Source organism: Numenius arquata, chromosome Z, assembly GCF_964106895.1.
Source record: "Numenius arquata chromosome Z, bNumArq3.hap1.1, whole genome shotgun sequence".
In the NCBI taxonomy this organism is placed as follows: Eukaryota; Metazoa; Chordata; class Aves; order Charadriiformes; family Scolopacidae; genus Numenius; species Numenius arquata.
Window position 1 is genome coordinate 2637837 of NC_133616.1, and position 19342 is coordinate 2657178.

Consider the following 19342-nt stretch of genomic DNA (forward strand, 5'->3'; position numbering starts at 1 on the left):
TGCAGGAAACTGGTGACGGGTGTGAAAAGCACTACAGGCTTCATCTCCAGGGCAGGTTTCATGAGCAGCACTAACGGGTGCCCTTTTTAGTGTGCCTGGGTGCAGGTGGGCGCCCATCTCATCCACAGCAGTTCCTTCTTACCGCTTGTGGTGCGCAGGCCGCCAAAGGATGTCTGAACGTCTTCCTGAGCGCTGCAGCCTCCATCCTTCTTCTCTGGTTGAGAACTTCAACAGTTTTAGTACTTGGTGGGTGAGGAAATTATTTTTTTTGCTCTTTAAGCTGGATATTTCCCTGGAAACCAAAGCGACTCAGAAGTCCTAGCCTTTCTGCACAACCGATTTCAGGGTCAGCAACATTAAATTACAAGGAGATTAAAGGATTGCTAGGTGTTACTGGCACGTCACCGTCACGGAGAACCCCAGGAATTTCTCATTTTGGGCTTGTGCTCAGTCTGGTTGCTCCCAGGGACCCTTTTTTGATGCTTTTCCGTATGAAACCCTGCCTGGAACCAAGTCACGTTGGGCTGAAAAGCTTTAGTGAAGAAGGGGAACAGCCCATCAGATGGAGACACCGAGCGTATGTATCTTCAGGGGATTCGAAGCTGTTGAAAGCCTTTTGTTCCCGAACAGCCAACATGCATTATCCAACTGTTTAGTGCTTCTCTTTTATCCTTGTTCTTTTAAGTGTATTTTCATGGATTTTGTGGTTTCTGGCCGCTCTCTGTGTGCGAGAGCGCTCCTTGTGAATCAAGAGCTGATTTTTTTTAAATATCGCAGGGGCTCCCTGGTGCGTTTGCCGTTAAGACGTGAGACCGAGTGCAAACTCTTGAAAATTGGCTTTGACGCCGCGGAATTGGGGTATATAAAAACCAGCCCGAGGTTGTCAGACGGTGCTGCGTGACCCTGTCCTTGCCCGCTTGGGTCGGCTTTTCCCGGGCTCTTGGCACGGGCAGCCATCCGGCGCCGATGCAATGGTAGTGGTGCCCTTCTGCTTGCAAACTGGGATTCCTCCCTTTCGCTGGGAGCTGAGCAACGGGACCCCGTCCTGAGACACCCCATGGGAAGCCACATCGCAGGCAATTAATTATTTTTTTTTTTAGTCCCCTACTGTAAAGGGAAAAAATACACTTTTTTTTTTTTTAGTTAGCATATGGACCACCAGCAACATAACCTGGCTCTTCAGATAACGAAGCAGCGGGGACTCCTTGCTTCTCCGTGTCCTTCTCCACTTGAAGGGGTGGAAAGTTTTGAGTATAAAAGTAACATGAATTGAAAATGAGTTGAGAGATCACTCGGATGGGAAAAATATGGTCTAGTTTGAAATGAGGCTGCTTTTCGAAGAGCATGGAGATGCTTGGATCAGGTGAAACTGTGGTTTTCTGTGTGGTACCTGTTACTACTCAGAGCTGGCCAGAGGCTGTTGGTCGCAATGGTGGCCTGAAAACAACTCAGGTCTGCTCAGATTGGTGCTTGATGACCATCAGTGTCCACCAGGACCAGCTCAAAGCCATTTACCAAGGGGATGAGCTGTCACTGGTTGTGTATCATCCAGGTCCCTATAACGTTTAGCATAAAGGGGCTTTTATTTCATTTAGAGCAGGATGTGTAAGTATTTTACAGTATCTGGATGGAGTTATGCTTGGATAAGTTATAGGTTGGGGAGGCACTGGCCCAGGTTGCCCAGAGAAGCTGTGGCTGCCCCATCCCTGGAGGTGTTCAAGGCCAGGCTGGACAGGGCTTTGAGCAACCTGGTCTGGTGGGAGGTGTCCCTGCCCATGTCAGGGGGTTGGAAGTGGATGATCTTTAAAGTCCCTTCCAACCCAAACCATTCTATGATTCTATGACATTAAAGGAGCTGTTGTTTTTTGTGTTCTCATGTTCCTCATGTGTGTCTCTTCAGCTCTACGAATATCCCATTGACCTCCAAGGAAATGAGCTGCCTTTCCTGCGCAATCCGGATATTCTGGTGGGAGAAAATGACCTGACGGCCCTGAGCTACCTGCATGAGCCCGCGGTCCTCCACAATCTCAAAGTCAGGTTCCTCGAGTCCAACCACATCTATACGTACTGTGGTGAGTGTCCAGACCACGCGTTCAGCTCCTGGAAAGCGGTGGGTTAGAACATGGCCTCAGGAGGTTTCTACATGGACACAAGCCAGAGGCTGTGGCATGAGGAAGGTCCAGGGTGCTGTGATTTGGGGCGGGTGGGAAACACAAACGTGTGCCAACAAGCTTTAGGTCGCATAACCAGAGGTGGTTTTTGAGGGTTGGTGCATTGTGAACTTCCTGAGCTCATGGTCCATGTACGTAACTCTTGGTGGAAACGTCTTGTCAGATGAGTTTGAGGCCAACTTTGTGAGTGGTTGGCAGTCCGTGGGGAAAAAAGTAGGACGTAGCAAACCAGTGGAGAACACCAGTGTGTCAGAAAGATGTGATCCAACTGAGAAATGTCCGTAGTGGGTTTTTCCTCCTGAAAGACTGGGGAAAAAAACCCTTTCTGAACTGCTGTTTTCTACATTTTCTTGATGAATTTGGGGGTTATTCAACTCTTAAATTCAAAGCAGAAGGAGGGAAGGTGTGAACTTGGGTTTCTCATTCCCGGGAAGGGTGGCCTGAAAACCATTCAAGGAAGCAGTTACCTGTGAACGGATAGCCACAAACCACAACCTAAAAACAAAGGAAGAAGGCAATTTGGCCATTTTTAATTCAGTTACGTTGGTGAATATTGAATTTTGAACCATCTTGCTGGTGCCCAGGGTGACCTCGCTGGCAGTGATACAGGCTAACGATTCCGGAAGTGACGAGTTGCTAGATTTCAGCGAAATGCATGGGACTATTTGCGTGACAGGGTTAAGGTTGGTTCCTCCAAGCTACGATTAAGCGTTGCGACTTTTGCCGAGGAAATCCTCGGCGGGAGGAGACTCTTCTTTAGAGTAACCCCCTTGAAATACGTGGCCTTAGCAGCTGGTGGTGCTAAGTGGTGACTTTCCTTTAAATTTGCATGTCTGCTTTCATCCGAAATCAGGGAGGTTTCGTTAGTGGAGCTTCTCGGGAAGCTTTATGATACTCTTGAGCGTGACACCTCCTTAATTAAGATGCGTAGGTTCAGGCTTAGCCCATTTGGGCTTAGCAAGTGCGGGTCTAGCTACAAAGCACCGTGGGAGTGTAGAGCGTCTTGTGCTCTGGTTATAAAGTAGTTGAGAAAGGGAGAAAAGAGCTTATTTTTTGGTGACTGAGAAAGAGAATGCGTGGCCCTAGAAGAACCAAGAAGAGGAGTAGGGCACGGTGAGGTGAAGCTGTTGGATTAATATCCCACGGAGGCAGGTAACGTGATTTAGCTGCTCTTTACCTTTCCACGCGGCTTTAAGTTCACGTATCGTGGTGTTTGTTGGGGGATGAGATTTCCTGGGCTTTGCTGTGATTTGAGCCTGGAGCACGACACCCGCTCCCACCTTCCTTAAAATAACAATTTAAACTGGCAAAACCCGAAGGCACTTCGGAGGTGGTGGAACTTGTGAGTGCTCCAGTTCTTCAGGGTGCAGACCAGCTCCCTCGAGCCCTTGGTAGCACCACGCGTGGCTTTGCCTCTCATTAATTCCTGGGCTCGCCGCCTCCTCCGGGCTGGTGAGGAAAGAGACTTTAAAGCTTTAATGCAGGCTCTGGCATTCCTTTCCTGTGATTTATGCATTTCATTTTGATTTGAGTACATTCTTTGTTATGAGCTATTTTACTCGGAATTTAAGCCAGGGGGGAAAATCTGGGATATTTGTTTGGGTCTAGCAGAGCTTTGGTTGCATAGGAATTGCTTTTTCTGAAGCGATGGCTCAGGCACCGTTTAGCCCCTTCTTCTCTCTCTTTTTGCAAAGTCTGGCTTCACACAATGAAGATTATTATATATTTGCTTTTCTCACCAGTTCCGTAGCCTCTGTAGCTGTACTGGAGCTTATATCCTTGCTATCAAAGCATAGCACTTGGAAGGAGATGCTGAGATAAGAATTAGGAGTCCTTCCCCATTCCTTTCTCATCCTTTTTTTTTTTTTTTTTATTCTCCAAGCCTCATATTTAAAAAAAAAATGATTAAAAAAAACTAACTCAAGCCCTGAAAAGCCTGAAGTAACGTATCTGTCTATTTATCTGTTCTAAGGTATTGTACTTGTTGCCATCAATCCGTACGAGCAGCTGCCAATCTACGAACAAGATGTCATCTACGCCTACAGCGGCCAAAACATGGGGGATATGGACCCCCACATCTTTGCGGTGGCGGAGGAAGCCTATAAGCAGATGGCCCGGTGAGTGGGCGCTCGGTCGACGGGGTTGGATGAAAAGCGGGCAAATATCCAATTAAATATTGTAAATAAGCAATTAAAGTGAAGATATGGGAAAGACGGTGGAAAATTCCAGATTTTCATCTCTGCTGAGAATAACGGGGGCTTCTATCATGCCTTTATATCCCTGAGTTGGTATGGTATCTCCCCGTGGTCTTCACCCATGGGTGCTGTAGCTTTGTCCTTCTTCTGCAAGATGCAACACTTGGTTCCTGTGTCAGCCGCCCTTCAAGCTGAAATCTCTTTGAGATCAAGTGTTTCTAATTAATTCTAATTACCAACTTGACGCCGTTATCAGCCGGTGAGACTGCCGGGTAGGTTGGGCTGATGGAGATCTTTGTGGTCCTCAGGAACTGACGGGTTGAGTGCCACTGTGATTCAGATGGGGATCCTTCTCCTCCTGCTGCTGCTTGGATTAGTTTCCTGGAAGAAATTCAAACCGCTCTGCAAATGTCATGTTTAATAGCTTGGAGGAAACCTCATTTCAGATAATTTGGTGAGATAATCAGGCTAAACCCAGCAGCTAATGTCGGTCCTCCTTATGGAGACACTGTGAATTTTGAGTTAGGACGTGACTGGCAGATATTTGGAGATATTTATGGGTCCTGCAAAGCTGGTGTCTTCACCAGAAGAACGTGGTTTGAGTTTTACTTTATTTATTTCTCCGTGTTGCTGAGGACAGATGCAGGATTTTGTTCTTACCAGGTAAGCCATGATGTAAAAGAGAATTTGAGAGGAAGCTGAAAGTTCTTGCACCGGGGATCATTTTGTTGTAGTTGTCTGGATTCGCACGGTGTGTTAAGGTTTATTTGTGGATTAGCTGTGATTTTTATACAGCCCTGGCTCTTAATAGCAAGAGTAAGCACTGAACCGTTTACTGAAGGTTTCAGCCTGTTTTCTGCCATGCCTTGGCCGTAAGCGGTGCATTAGGATGCGTTTCTACTCAAAGATGAGCCAGAGTTCAATCCCAAAATGCAGCTGGAGGAGCACTGCCATGGGCGGAGATCGGATGGATCGTACAGGAAGGACATGGACCTGTTGGAGCGAGTCCAGAGGAGGCCACAAAGATGCTGCGAGGGCTGGAGCCCCTCTGCTGTGAGGACAGGCTGAGAGAGTTGGGGGGGTTCAGCCTGGAGAAGAGAAGGCTCCGGGGAGACCTTAGAGCCCTTTCCAGTCCCTCAAGGGGCTACAGGAGAGATGGGGAGGGACTCTTGATCAGGGAGGGGAGCCATAGGACGAGGGGGAAGGGTTTTAAACTGAAAGAAGGGAGATTGAGATGAGATACAACAGTTGGTGTTTTCCTCCGTATTTTTTGGAGACAGTGGGCTAACTGGTAGCTTTAGCCAGCGATGCTCAACTCTGTGCTCCCATCCTTAGAGTAAATCTGCTTTTTTTGACAGCCACACAACTAATTCATAACTGTGGGAGTGCTCTGTTTGCAAGGGGACGGGGAAATAACCACCTTTGAAGCCCTGAAACAAGACGCTCTCTCTTCAGCACTGCACTGTCTCGGGCTGGTAGTACGGTAATTGCAGGCTTGGGTACAAAAGAGGGATTCAAATGGGGCTGAGGAGAGACTGTAAAGTGGATTACAGGAATCTGCTGGGTTGTTTGAAATGTGCCTTGAAGTGTAGCACTCTATATTTTGAAATCTGAAAGCTTCTGGGTGGACGTTGTGTTCTCCGCAGTTTGATCCGGGCTTTTCCCTCCGTAAGGAGAGCAGTGGAGCTGCTTGAGATGGATGCGTCTTGCGCGTAGATGCTGTGTCGCGTGGGTGATGGATGCAGTGCATTGGACAGGATATATTTTTCACAGAATCACAAAATGGTATGGGGTTGGAAGGGACCTCTGGAGACCATCTAGTCCAACCCCCTGCCAAAGCAGGTCCACCCAGAGCAGGTTGCACAGGAACGCGTCCAGGTGGGGTTGGAATGTCTCCAGAGAAGGAGACTCCACCACCTCCCTGGGCAGCCTCTTCCAGGGCTCTGCCACCCTCACAGGAAAGAAGTTCCTCCTCATGTTTAGATGGACCTTTTTATGTTCAAGTTTGTGCCCATTTCCTCTTGTCCTGTCCCTGGGCACCACTGAAAAAAGCCTGGCCCCATCCTCCTGACACCCACCCTTGAAGTATTTGTAGACCTTGATCAGATCCCCCCTCAGGCTTCTCTTCTCCAGACTCAAAGGTTCCAAGTCCCTCAGAGGGATGCTCCAGGCCCCTCATCATCTTTGTAGCCCTCTGCTGTCCCCTCTCCAGCAGTTCCCTGTCCTTCTTGAACTGGGGAGCCCAGAATTGGACCCAGTGCTCCAGCTGTGGCCTCCCTAGGGCAGAGAAGAGGGGCAGGATAATCTGCCTGGACCTGCTGGCCATGCTCTTCCTGATGCCCCCCAGGATGCCATTGGCCTTCTTGGCCACAAGGGCACATTGCTGGCTCAATTTTTGCTTTTTTGAAGTGAATTACTGACTCTGCGAGATGCCTCCTGTCTGTAGCTCTGCTTTAGGCAACGGGGACACACGTGAGCATGGTGGGACACGGGTACTTGGGCAGTTGAGCCATGAGGATGGAGCTCTGTGAGCGTGTTAAACCTAAACCCGTGCCAAACCATCACTCGTTTTGGGATGTTTTCGCTTTTAAATGATTGCGTTATGTCTGATGCATCCTATAGACTTACACATTAAAAAAAATGGAATTATTCATTCTAAAACCAAATTAAATGCAAATCACATCATGAAAAAGTGAGAAGAATAATGCAGATGTGCGTTTCACTTGAATTTCTCTGGTTTTCTTTCAACGAGAATGTTCTCCCTGTAAGAAAATCAAACAGGTAAAACAAGCTGTCTCCGTGGAAAGATTTCCTGGAAAAAGCTGATGTTATTTCTGAGAAAAAAGGTGCTGAGTAAGCAATTTTCTGCAGCCACAGAGCAGTCGTTGCCGTGTGAGCTTGTCCGGTCTTTGGTGGTGTGTCAGCTTCGAGTTTTGCAAGAAGCGGCTTCATTTTCATGCTTTTATACGTGTCCGTGGGATAATATTCATGCAGTTTGTGTGGCAGAGCAGAACTTCATTAACTGACTCTCGTTAAACTGTTTCCTTGAGGTCAGACGCTGCACTGGGGTAATAAACCCTGCAAAAAAATAAGCCCTGAGACTTTTTGGGGGGGGCAACAGGCAAATAGTGCAAAGTTGGAAGGGAGTGTGTGAGCTGGGTGATGGTGCCAGCTTCTCCCTTGCTGCCAGGTTTCAAGTTGCAGCGGTTCTCCGAGGGCAAGCTTGTCACCCTTTTCATGGAGACCTGGATAAGGAAGGATAAGGAAGGTGTTTATGGGACAAACAGAGCAAGAACGTAATAAGGAAACATGAAGTCACCTTGAATAGCTCTTCTCCAGAGCAGAAGGCAAGGTCATAGGATCATAGAATGGTTAGAGTTGGAAGGGACCCTAAAGACCATCCAGTTCCAACCCCCTGCCCTGGGTGGGGACACCTCCCACCAGACCAGGTTGCTCAAAGCCCCCTCCAACCTGGCCTTGAGCCCCTCCTGGGATGGGGCAGCCACAGCGTCCCCTGGGCAACCTGGGCCAGGCTCTCACCACCCTCATATATATATGTATATAATAAATATATATATGTATAGTTTAGCCTTATTAGTGGCCCAGGGCACGCTGGGCAGACGCAGTGGAGGTTGCTGAATGGGCTTGAGTTGGATGGCAAGAAAAATGTGAGATTCTCAGATAAGTGAGAAAAGTTGAAGGCAATTAGATTTTTAATTCTCTGGCCTTCTAATACACCATTGCGGCGTAGAGACAGGGTGCCAGGGAAGAACTTAAGACCTTTGCTGGTCTACAAGCATTAATTAAGTTGTCCTGGGTTTTCTTGCTTGTGGTGTCCATCAGATGGGACTGGAGGCATCTTCACAGGTGGCTTTACAACTGCACTGGCTCCCGTGTCTAGTGTTGTCCCATCATCATAAAATGTCTTTTTAAATTAGAAAAAAAGCTGTGGGTGGGCTGGGCAAGGGGCTGCAGAGGGCGTATAACAATATCTGATCCCTTTTTTTTGGGACAAAATAGCTCCCAAAGCATCTGAACGCTTATTATGATTAGGACGCGTGTTAAAACTGCCCTTTAAATGGAAGCTTCTCCCAAAAAGGACGCTTTGCAGCGCGTTGCTTTGCAAGGACTTGCATGTAAAACAGCTTCAGGAAAAAAAAAAAAAGGCAAGTGATTAAAATTCATATGTGACAGCCTTTAATTTTTCCGGTGCCCAGCTCTTTAGAAGCTCCCCGCGTACCCAGCGTGAGACTAAGCGCCCTGGGTTCCTCCAAACAATATTGTTTGAGGCCAAATACACAGCGTGGAATTAATTTGCTCCAAGTGCTGCTACCGGAGGCGATGGAGTCAAGCGTTGGGGTGGTGGAAGGGATGGATGGTTTGATGATTACTAAATAGCTGAGGCTGTGGGGTTCGAAGCAATTTGTGCTTTGGGACAGGGAAATGCAACCATCTCCTCCTCTGGCCTTGCTCTCCATCCTCTTGATGTTCCCTGACGAGGTGCATTGGGTGTCGGTGCCTTTCACGCCTTTGGGTGCTGCAGAAGGCATTTGCCCTACTGAAAGCGGACTAAAAGCTCTGGGAGAACATCCAGAATCTCTCAGAGAGACAGTGCGGCCCTGGCTGATTGCTTCTTGCTTTTCTTAGAGGAACAAAAGATCCCTTGTGTGCCCAAATCCCAGCGGTGGCTCGGATTTCCTTGTGTGTCATCACTCTGGGCAGAAGCCTGGGTGTCTAGCGAAAATTCCCCTTGAAACTTGATTTCTGCTGAAATCAACCCAACCAGCAGCTTTCCACGCAGGAGCGGGGATTTTTTTTTTTTTTTCCTCGCTTCTAACCCTGAGCCACGTTTCTCTCGATGAATATGTCCCCATCAGTCGCTGCCAGCTCCATGGAGGTGACCGAAGTTTGCACGGTGACAGTGCGACGCCGGCTTCTCACTCCCAGCCTTTGGGAGCTTCAGTTAAAGGTTAGACGTTCCCCTTTGTGTCTGCAGCCCCATTTTTCTTCTCTAGTAGTGGCTTTTCTGGTTTTGGCCCCTGTCTCTTCATTTAGTACCAGTTAGGTCCACTCTGGGCACAGGCCAGGACTTGGTAGCCCAAGGAGGGTTTCTTAATGCCTTTATGTTTTGCCTTTTAATCATACATTATGCTTAATAAAGTGCAAAATTGAAGAGCAGTAGGTGATAGGGGTATGTGGTGTGAATGGCATTGCTGTGGGTGATGGGGCAGGAGAATGGGCCCTCCAAAGGCTGTCAAACATCCAAAAATGTTGACAGGCCACCTGACCAGGATGGGGAAGTTGATGAGGCCTTTTCCCCATCTGGAGCACTGTGTCTAGTTCTGGGCTCCCCAGTTCAAGAAGGACAGGGAACTGCTGGAGAGGGGACAGCAGAGGGCTACAAAGATGATGAGGGGACTAGAACATCTCTCTGATGAGGAAAGGCTGAGGGACTTGGGTCTTTTGAGTCTGGAGAAGAGAAGCCTGAGGGGGGATCTGATCAAGGCCTATAAATACTTCAAGGGTGGGTGTCAGGAGGATGGGGCCAGTCTTTTTTCAGTGGTGCCCAGGGACAGGACAAGAGGTAATGGGCACAAACTGGAACATAGGAAGTTCCACCTAAACTTGAGGAGGAGCTTCTTTCCTGTGAGGGTGGCAGAGCCCTGGAAGAGGCTGCCCAGAGAGGTGGTGGAGTCTCCTTCTCTGGAGACATTCCAAACCCCACCTGGACACGTTCCTGTGCAATCTGCTCTGGGTGGACCTGCTTTGGCAGGGGGTTGGACTAGATGATCTCCAGAGGTCCGTTCCAACCCCATATCGTTCTGGGATTCTGTGAGGCTAAATTGTTCGTTGCATGGCCTTGTACAGGCAAATACCCACAGCCATGGAGAGTTTGATGGCTCCGCCTCAACTACCTTGCTGGACATAAGCGTGGAGAGTAGCAAGTTTGGCAGCGGGTCGGACTAGATGATCTCCAGAGGTCCCTTCCAACCCCATAGCATTCTGTGAAAAATGGGGAGCAGGGAGTGAGACGGTCTTTGCTTGAGTCGTAAATTTAACGGCGAAAGCGTCGTAAACCCCTTGCTGTATATTCTGTGTGTTTTCTGATTAGCACATAGAATCATAGAATGGTTAGAGTTGGAAGGGACCTTAAAGATCATCTAGTTCCAACCTCCCTGCCATGGGCAGGGACGCCTCCATCTGGATCTTGCCATGATAGCGACGTTATATCACACATGTGGACCTTTTAATTAGCATTACATGGCAGCAGTCTCTGTCAGATAAACAAAAAATAAGTGGAATGTTCAAATCTTTCAGTGAAAAAGATCTCAGGCAATAAAGGACTTGCAAAAGCCACCTAAGAAGCGTGTGGGCTGGGTGACAGAGTAAATATCATGCTTTTTATTTAGTTGGGCATCCGTTGGGCTGCTGCTTTAACAGATGCACGATGTCTGCAAAGCTGCTGCATGTGGTCAGACAAAAATATCTCGATTTCATCCATGCATAACTCCACTAAACTGGAAATGCAGAATGTTTAATTGTTCTCTTGCCAAGAGCATGAAAGGGCTCTGCGGACCTTAACTGACCCTTGCAACCTCGGTGGGGAAGCAAGTGTTCTGGTAACATGTTGGTTAGACTGGAGTTTCCTCCTTCCCAGCATGAGGATCTCCTCGCAGTGGTATCGACAGAATCGTAGAATTGTCCAGGTTGGAAGGGACCTTTCAAATCATCGAGTCCAACCATCAACCCAACAATTGACAAAACCATCACTAACCCATGTCCCTCAGCGCCACGTCTGCCTGGCTTTTAAATACCTCCAGGGATGGTGACTCCACCACTGCCCTGGGCAGCCTCTTCCAAGGATTAATAACCCTTTCCATGGAGAAATTTTTCCTAATATCCACCCTAAACCTCCCCTGGTGCAACTTGAGGCCGTTTCCTCTTGTCCCATCACCTGTTCCTTGGGAGAAGAGACTGACCCCCCCTGGCTACACCTTCCTTTCAGGGAGTTGGAGAGAGCAAGAAGGTCTCCCCTCAGCCTCCTTTTCTGCAGGCTGAACACCCCCAGCTCCCTCAGCCGCTCCTCACAAGACTTGTGCTCCAGACCCCTCACCAGCTCCGTTGCCCTTCGTTGCCTTTGTTCTTGAAGAAGGAATAAATTAAGACGTGCAAGAGTGGTTTTCTGGATCAGTTCAGCTTCTGTGTATCTGTGCCACAGATCTCATCTGTGGCTCAGTCAATCCTGGATAAATCTCAGTGTTTGTGATTCAACCCAGGATCAGCATCTACTTTGTGATTCCTAATTTAGAAGTTATATGGAAGTAGCATGTCTTCCCTTTCCAGCCCTGCTGTGCTGGCATGAAATGCTCGAACACCTGGACTGCAGATGGGTAACTCAAGTAGTGGCTTTCCATTTTTGTTGGACGTTCGTGCACCCACATCTAAAAAACAAAAAAAATTACTGCTTGCCTACACCAACAGCAACAAGGATGATCTGTGTCTTGCAGAGATACAGATGCTGGTGGGGCTGTGCATGGCCATGACTGGAGAAGAGAAGGCTCCGGGGAGATCTTATAGTGGCCTTCCAGTATCTGAAGGGGATCTACAAGAAAGCTGGAGAAGGACTTTTTACAGAGGTGTGTAGTGTTAGGATGTAGGGTAATGGCTTCAAACTGAAAGAGGGGAGATGAAGATGAGATCTGGGGAAGAACTTCTTTGCTGTGAGGGTGGTGAGACCCTGGCCCAGGTTGCCCAGAGAAGCTGTGCCTGCCCCATCCCTAGAGGTGTTCAAGGCCAGGTTGGATGGGGCTTTGAGCAACGTGGTCTGGTGGGAGGTGTCCCTGTCCAGGGCAGTGGGGTGGGACTGCGTGGTGTTTAAGGTTCCTTCCAACCCAAACCGTTCCATGATTGCTCTCTTTTCTGCTGTGGGCTGTAATGCTGCAGCTGGAAAAGAGCAGAAATTGCAGCATCGACCCTGCTCATAAGCTAACAGAGGCGGGGAAGAGTATGGGCACGGTGGGGGATGTCCTTTGATAGCACTTCAAATTTCAAGCTTTACAAGAGGATTTAAAAGCATACAATGAGAGAGCGGGTAGGAGTTAAAAGAGAGATTAACCCCCGACAGAGATGCAGGAGGAATCAGGCTGGCACAATAAATAAGGCTTAATGCTGGGTTATCTTAAAGGCAGGGAAGGGTTTAGGGCTTCTGATGAATAAGGTTGCGTCGGGGGGGTTGCTCAGCTGGGCTTTGCAGGAGGTTCCGTCTCACAACTAAAGCTCTGGTCTAAAAAAAGGGTCAGAAGGAAAAAAACCAAAACATTCGATAGCCTTGAATTTGGGAAGGGGAGAAACCAAGGGGGTTCTCTTCTTTAAAGTGGAATAGGGAAGAGGGGAGAAGGTTTTGGAAGAGCCCATAAACATTTTGGTGCTGGTGTTAGATCTCGGGCTTTGCAGAAGGAGCTGGACACAACTTGGAGCTCTGAGGTGTGAAAGTTGCAACACTAAATATCGTTAAACATTCAAAACGGTGTTTACGAGCCTTGTAATTACCTCAGAGCCCAAAGACTTGCTGTTGCCCTTGCCCACCTCCTCGTTGCTGCTCGCAGTCCCATGTTGTTCTCAGGGAAGTTCTGGAGACCTCAGGGTGGAGAACCCAGAGCGCGCACCCGAAAGTCAACTATCCAGTTGATTTCTGAAAATCTCTTTCTGGGCTTTTCCTAATGTATATCAGCTGTGATTAATTAGATGGTAATGTAGGAGTTTTACAAGCATCAGTGGCTGATGATGAAGGTGATGAAGGAAGGACCTTCTTTCTGAAACTGCCATGGGGTTGGAAGAACAAGTGACTTTGTCCTCCTGGTCCCCACAGAGCTGAACTGCTGGGGGTAGCATCATCTGAGCTTGGGGAGCAGAAAGCCAGCGTGATTCTTGCCCTGGTGTGGTCCTTATTGGAAGGATGTGAAGCCTCCTCCATCTTCAGGGCTGCAGTGCTCCACAGGGGCCACCTTCTGCGTGTTGGGTGGTTTGGGTTGGACCCAGGGTGCGATCCCAGCGCAGAAAAAGAGCATCAGGGTGCCAGAGAGCTAATAAAATTGGCCGGGCGCGTGTTTTGCTCTTGTTAGAAACAGCACACAAAAGAATCGCTGACCTCGTTTTAGTGTGGCCGAGGAGCTTGTGTTCTTCCCCAATGGGGTGTGCAAAGCATAAATCCTGGGAGAAGGTCATCCATCCGTCCTTCCCGCCCTCGGGAATTGGTGGAAAGACGGGAGCCAGCTCAGCGTTTTGCAGAAACTTTTGAGTCCGCAGGATTTTTCTTTGTTATTGAAGGGGCATTTCCAGCCGGCTGCACAAAGCAGTCCCGGGAGAAAGTAACCTTAATGAGCTGGGACTAGTGGGACTCCCATCGCCCTCGCAGGAGGAGTAACTGGTTTGCTGGAGCATCGTATAAAAGCGTTCCGACCTCTGCAAAGACGTCTTAATTGCACCGCGGTGTTTGATCCCGGTGTTAGAAATGACAGATTGATCGGTGGGTTAAATAGGGTTTTACAGAGGGAAGGTAACGCTTCGTGCTGCTGCAGAAGAGAAGGTTAATTCTCATGTTACCTGTGCTGCATCCTCATCCTTTCCCATTCAGGGCCAAACTGGTTCTTTTAGGCTTTTTCCCAGCAACTGAGAGCTTCAAGCCCGTATTTTCTCTTTGGCTTCTTGCTAAAACTCAGGTGTGCGTGAGCAGATTGGCTCCGAAGCTGCAAAGGATGGACTCCGTGGGGTGCATCGTAGCCGATGCATCTTCTCAAGTGAGACCGTGGATGGGTTGTGGATGATCTAACATCCTTTGGGCACACCTGCAACAGCCGAGTGATGTTACACCAGGCTTTGGCATTGCTGAAATCATAGAATGGTTTGGGTTGGAAGGGACCTTAAAGATCATCCAGTTCCAACCCCCCTGCCATGGGCAGGGACACCTCCCACCAGACCACGTTGCTCCAAGCCCCCTCCAACCTGGCCTTGAACACTTCCAGGGATGGGGCAGTCACAGCTTCTCTGGGCAACCTGGGCCAAGGTCTCACCACCCTCAGAGTCAAGAATTTATTCCTAATACCTCATCTAAATCTCCCCTCTTTCAGTTTAAAACCATTACCCCTTGGATATTCCTGTTTTCTTTCTCTGGTTTGTTGCATTAAGGTGCAAACTTATCTTGACCAGTTGTGTCTATCACTATCAGTTGTGATGGTGCCGGGGTGGAGAAGGGCTACAGCAGTTTTTGGGGCGGTTCTGGCCAAAATGTATTTTGGAGCTGTGGTGTGACCCATGTAGGTTTTTGGTGAAAAAACTCAGTATAAGCCACTGTATAAAAATAATTAACTACCTCCAAAAAACAATAATGTAAGGAAAAGAAGAAGTTACATAGGGTGATGGATGCTATTTATGAAAGATGCTGTAGAAAAAAAACCCTAGATAAATATTTAGTAGCAGATGTTTGATAATGCAAACAGAAAGCGTGTCCTTAAACGCTTTTTTTTGACCAGACATGAAATAATATCTTCTTGATTTTCTTCAGAGGGAAAAGTCTGACTACCCCAAAGTTGTGTTTTCGTATTTGCGTTGACCGACGATGCCGGATATTCTAAAAATCCAAATTAAAACCAACATATAAAACAAGCTGCCGCCTCTTCGAGCAGCAGCGTTGCTCCAAATTCCAGTTATCCCACAGAAATGGGAATGATCCCTGGCTTCGGAGGCTATTTCAGAGGCAACGCTGAGTTTTATCTTTGTGATGTATGGCTTCTGTTTATTCACTTGAAGGCAGAGTCAGACCGTCTCCGTTTTCCATCGCTGTCGTTAGCACTTGGGGGGGATGCAATCCAACGGTCATTAAATGATTGTATTTTTATATAAAAATACAATGTAATAACCACACTGGGTTTTAGCAGTCGATGTCAAAGTGTATTAGAGCCCGTTGTGCATCGAGGCTTTATGGGTGTTCTCGTCGTGGTCAGAATAAATTCAAACTACCCTACTTAAAGCATTTTTAATCTTCAGATTGCTTTACGAACGCTAATCCTCCCAGCATCCTGAAAGAAGTAGGTTAAATATGATTTCCACGGTGGGAGAGGCTCATTGACTCGTTCCACGACGCGGAGAATTAATGTCGGATCCGGGATTAGAGCTGGAGTGACCCCTGACAATTATTCACAGGGTCTGGCTCTGCCCCCGTTTGCTTTGGATGTTTTTCCCTCTCGGAGGAACGGTGTTTTTAGTGGTTTTGCTCTCGCTGCTGAGATCAAGATGAAGTTGTGCAGCGATTTGCTTAAAGCTGCTGGGGCCGGTGATGAAGAGCTGACTATAAAAGCAAGTTCTATAAGCTCGAGGTCCCTTCTCGTGGCTTTATATTTACTGCTCTAAAGAAAGCTGACATTGGAAAAATTCTGACTGTGATTTAGGTCTGGAGAACATTGGGAGTTCAAATACTCCTGCTTTCAAACAGTGTCGGTGAAGGCTGAGGGTCTTGGATGGATGGATGTGCTTTGAGATGTCCCCTATCTCCTCTTGATGGTGGGTGGGAACTGGTGGTGGGAACCATCGCTGTCCTTGGGTTCGACGCAAGGGCTTGACCCATCCCCTTTCTTGCAGTGAGGAGTTTCCAGGGATGTTCAGCCCTGACTTAACCAGGTAAACAGATGGAAAAATCGTACATCACGATGACTAATGACATTCCCAGGCTGAGAACTGCGTATGGAAATGCTCAGCGGTGTCTCACCTCTTGATTGCCCTGATGCAACCAAAACGAGTGCAGCTCTTAGTCCAGTTGGAGACCTGTGTCCACCTGGGCGGGCTTGAAGGTTGAACATTTCTACACACCTTTCCCAGGCTGTTTGGAGGCACCTCCCAGGGTAGTGGTGTTCTCTGCTCTGGGTGAAATACTAATTCCTTAAACAAGCAGGGAAATCTGTTTCCTTGATGGAAAGGTAATTAGCAGCTAGTTCTAATCATCACAGGTACCTGTTTGAAGTGTCCTTTCTCTGCATAGCCAACTGACTTTTTATTTTCGCCTCGGGCAGCACCTTGAGATGTTGCCCGGAAAAAAAAAAAAAACAAACAACAACAACCTGATGTTTTTCACACATTGTGAAAACTTATTTGTTTTGCCTTATTGGTTTTGCTGGGCTGGATGCCTCACCCATCTCTCGCTCTGTGTGTGGCCAAGGGTGAGAGTCCTGATGGGTGTTGCTTGTAACATGACAAATCTCAGTGAAAAAAAAGAGGTGTTACCTGCGTAGCAGCTCATGAACAGGTATTAATTACTTGAAGAGGGCTCATTGAAGTAGGAAAGTGAAGCAAAACATTAAATTGCGCAGACAGGCATGGTTCCATAGGCTGTATCAGATGCCACCAGCACTTGGAGCCCCCAACTTTGGAGGTGCTGCTGCCCCTTGTGTTGAAGAAATTGTGGTGGACTTTGTTCTGGTTGGACTTCTGTGCCTTGATGGTTTTGTAAATGTCTCTGATGGATGGAGGCTGTAGCTCAGATCATGGTTTTAGTTTTCCAGAAAGATTCCATGTAGAATCATAAAATGCTTTGGGTTGGAAGGGACCTTAAAGACCATCCAATTCCAACCCCCTGCCATAGGCAGGGACACCTCCCACCAGACCAGGTTGCTCCAAGCCCCCTCCAACCTGGCCTTGAACCCCTCCAGGGATGGGGCAGCCACAGCTTCTCTGGGCAACCTGGGCCAGGGTCTCACCACCCTCACAGCAAAGAAGTTCTTCCCCACATCTCATCTCAATCTCCCCTCTTTCAGTGTCAAACCCTTCCCCCTCGTCCTGTGGTTCCCCTTCCAGATCCAGAGTCCCTCCTCAGCTTTCCTGGAGCCCCTTGAGGGACTGGAAGGGGCTCTAAGGTCTCCCTGGAGCCTTCTCGTCTCCAGGCTGAGTCATCTTAGAAAGCTGTTCTAAGTGGAGAAACAAAAGTCCTGCAGACCCATAGGGGTGAGGGTGTGAGAGTTGCATCTTTAAGTCCCTCATACCTGGTTTTGAGCTGTAGGCATATGGTGGGAACAGCATCTTTGGGTACTGTCGAAGCCTAATTCCTGTTGCACGCCCTGCGTTGCTGGACAAGCGCGAGCATGTTGTGTGCCACCATGTGTGCATAAATTGAGCTGTTTACCCCGGGGAGAAGAGCACTGGTGCACATCATAACCACCACAACAAGCCACAGTGGCAGCCCTGAGGCGCACAGGAGCCACATAAGCCCCGGGAGGAGATGTGACAGCATTGCCAAGCTGCAGCAGAGCCGGTATTCACCCATAACACTTCTATTTTTTCCAGGCTTTATTTCCATAATAATTTTCTTCTGTGCTGATGCTGCCAAAACTGACTGTATTTCAAGCAGTTTTGTTGCGTGCGGCACCTGCACAATGGCTGAACAATTCTGGATTTTTTTATTTCACGATGAATACAAACAAATCCTGCCTGTTTTTAACCATTTCTGCTCCCTCAGCAGCCTGTTTGCTCCCAACTTCTCCTTGGGATTCATCCATCTTTCCCTGCTGGCACCAGCAGCTGGAACAGAGGAGAAGGGAAAGTCTCTGTAGCCTTTATTTCTGAAGGCTTTTATTCCTGAAGTTGGAAAAGAATCACAGAATCCCAGAACAATATGGGGTTGGAAGGGACCTCTGGAGATCATCTAGTCCAACCCACTGCCAAAGCAGGTCCACCCACAGCAGGTCCCACAGGAACGTGTCCAGGTGGGGTTTGAATGTCTCCAGAGAAGGAGACTCCACCACCTCCCTGGGCAGCCTCTTCCAGGGCTCTGCCACCCTCAAAGTGAAGAAGTTCCTCCTCATGCTGACATGGAACTTCTTACCTTCAAGTTTGTGCCTGTTCCGTCTTGTCCTGTCCCTGGGCACCACTGAAAAAAGACTGGCCCCATCCTCCTGACACCCACCCTTGAAGTATTTATAGGCCTTGATCAGATCCCCCCTCAGGCTTCTCTTCTCCAGACTCAAAAGACCCAAGAAGTCCCTCAGCCTTTCCTCATCAGAGAGATGCTCCAGGCCCCTCAGCATCTTTGTAGCCCTCTGCTGTCCCCTCTCCAGCAGTTGCCTGTCCTTCTTGAACTGGGGAGCCCAGAACTGGACCCAGTGCTCCAGCTGTGGCCTCCCTAGGGCAGAGAAGAGGGGCAGGATAATCTGCCTGGACCTGCTGGCCATGCTCTTCCTGATGCCCCCCAGGATGCCCTTGGCCTTCTTGGCCACAAGGGCCCATTGTTGGCTCATGGTCATCCTGTTGTCCATCAGGACTCCCAGGTGTTTTTCCTCAGAGCTGCTCTCCAGCAGGTCACCCCCACCCTGTCCTGGTGCAGGGGGTTATTTCTCCCCAGGTGCAGCACCCTACTTCAGCCTTTGTTGAAGTTCATCAAGTTCCGAAGAAATGTCTGAACATCCTTTTTTTCCACCAAAAAAACAACAGAAGAGACAGGTTACTGCAAACACAGGATCTTGAGTGGTCTGGCTTGGAAGCCAGCAGCTTTTTATTTTATTTTATTGATATAATACAACTCCAGAAGGTTTCTTGTGCCATGGAGAACCCGCCTGGCCCATTTCATGTAGCAGCAGATCAGCCGTTAGGGCAAATCCTAGAGAAATTCTGGAAAAACGTGACCTGGCAGAGCAGCTGTAATAGCAGTCAATTATATTGGCCGTGTATTTTATCACTAGATTCGGTGTCTTCTGGAAAATGATGGTAAAAAACAAGCCAGAGGGAGGAATAAACGACTCAGGATGCAACATATAAGGCAGTTTGTGACAGGTCTTGAAGGTCATGGAGACTGCGGGTCTGGAAAGCTCCTCGGATGGGGCTCCCTGGTGGGTTGGTCTCTGGCCTCCTCCAGCCAGGCACACCCTCACGTGGAGAAGTTATGAAAGAGGTCAAAATCAATAACGAGAGGTCTTCATTATGAATCTTAGATAGGAA

The 19342-nt window shown here is 48.4% G+C and overlaps 1 protein-coding gene across 1 annotated transcript in view; it reads left to right on the forward strand.

The window, feature by feature from the left end:
* The window catches only part of LOC141477185 (unconventional myosin-Vb-like), a 170368-nt gene that overhangs the window by 35746 nt on the left and 115280 nt on the right, over window positions 1–19342 (forward strand). The window contains exons 3-4 of the mRNA XM_074166272.1: window positions 1901–2072; window positions 4144–4288. Of these exons, the coding sequence (XP_074022373.1) occupies window positions 1901–2072; window positions 4144–4288 (317 nt within the window). The remainder of the gene's footprint in view (window positions 1–1900; window positions 2073–4143; window positions 4289–19342) is intronic.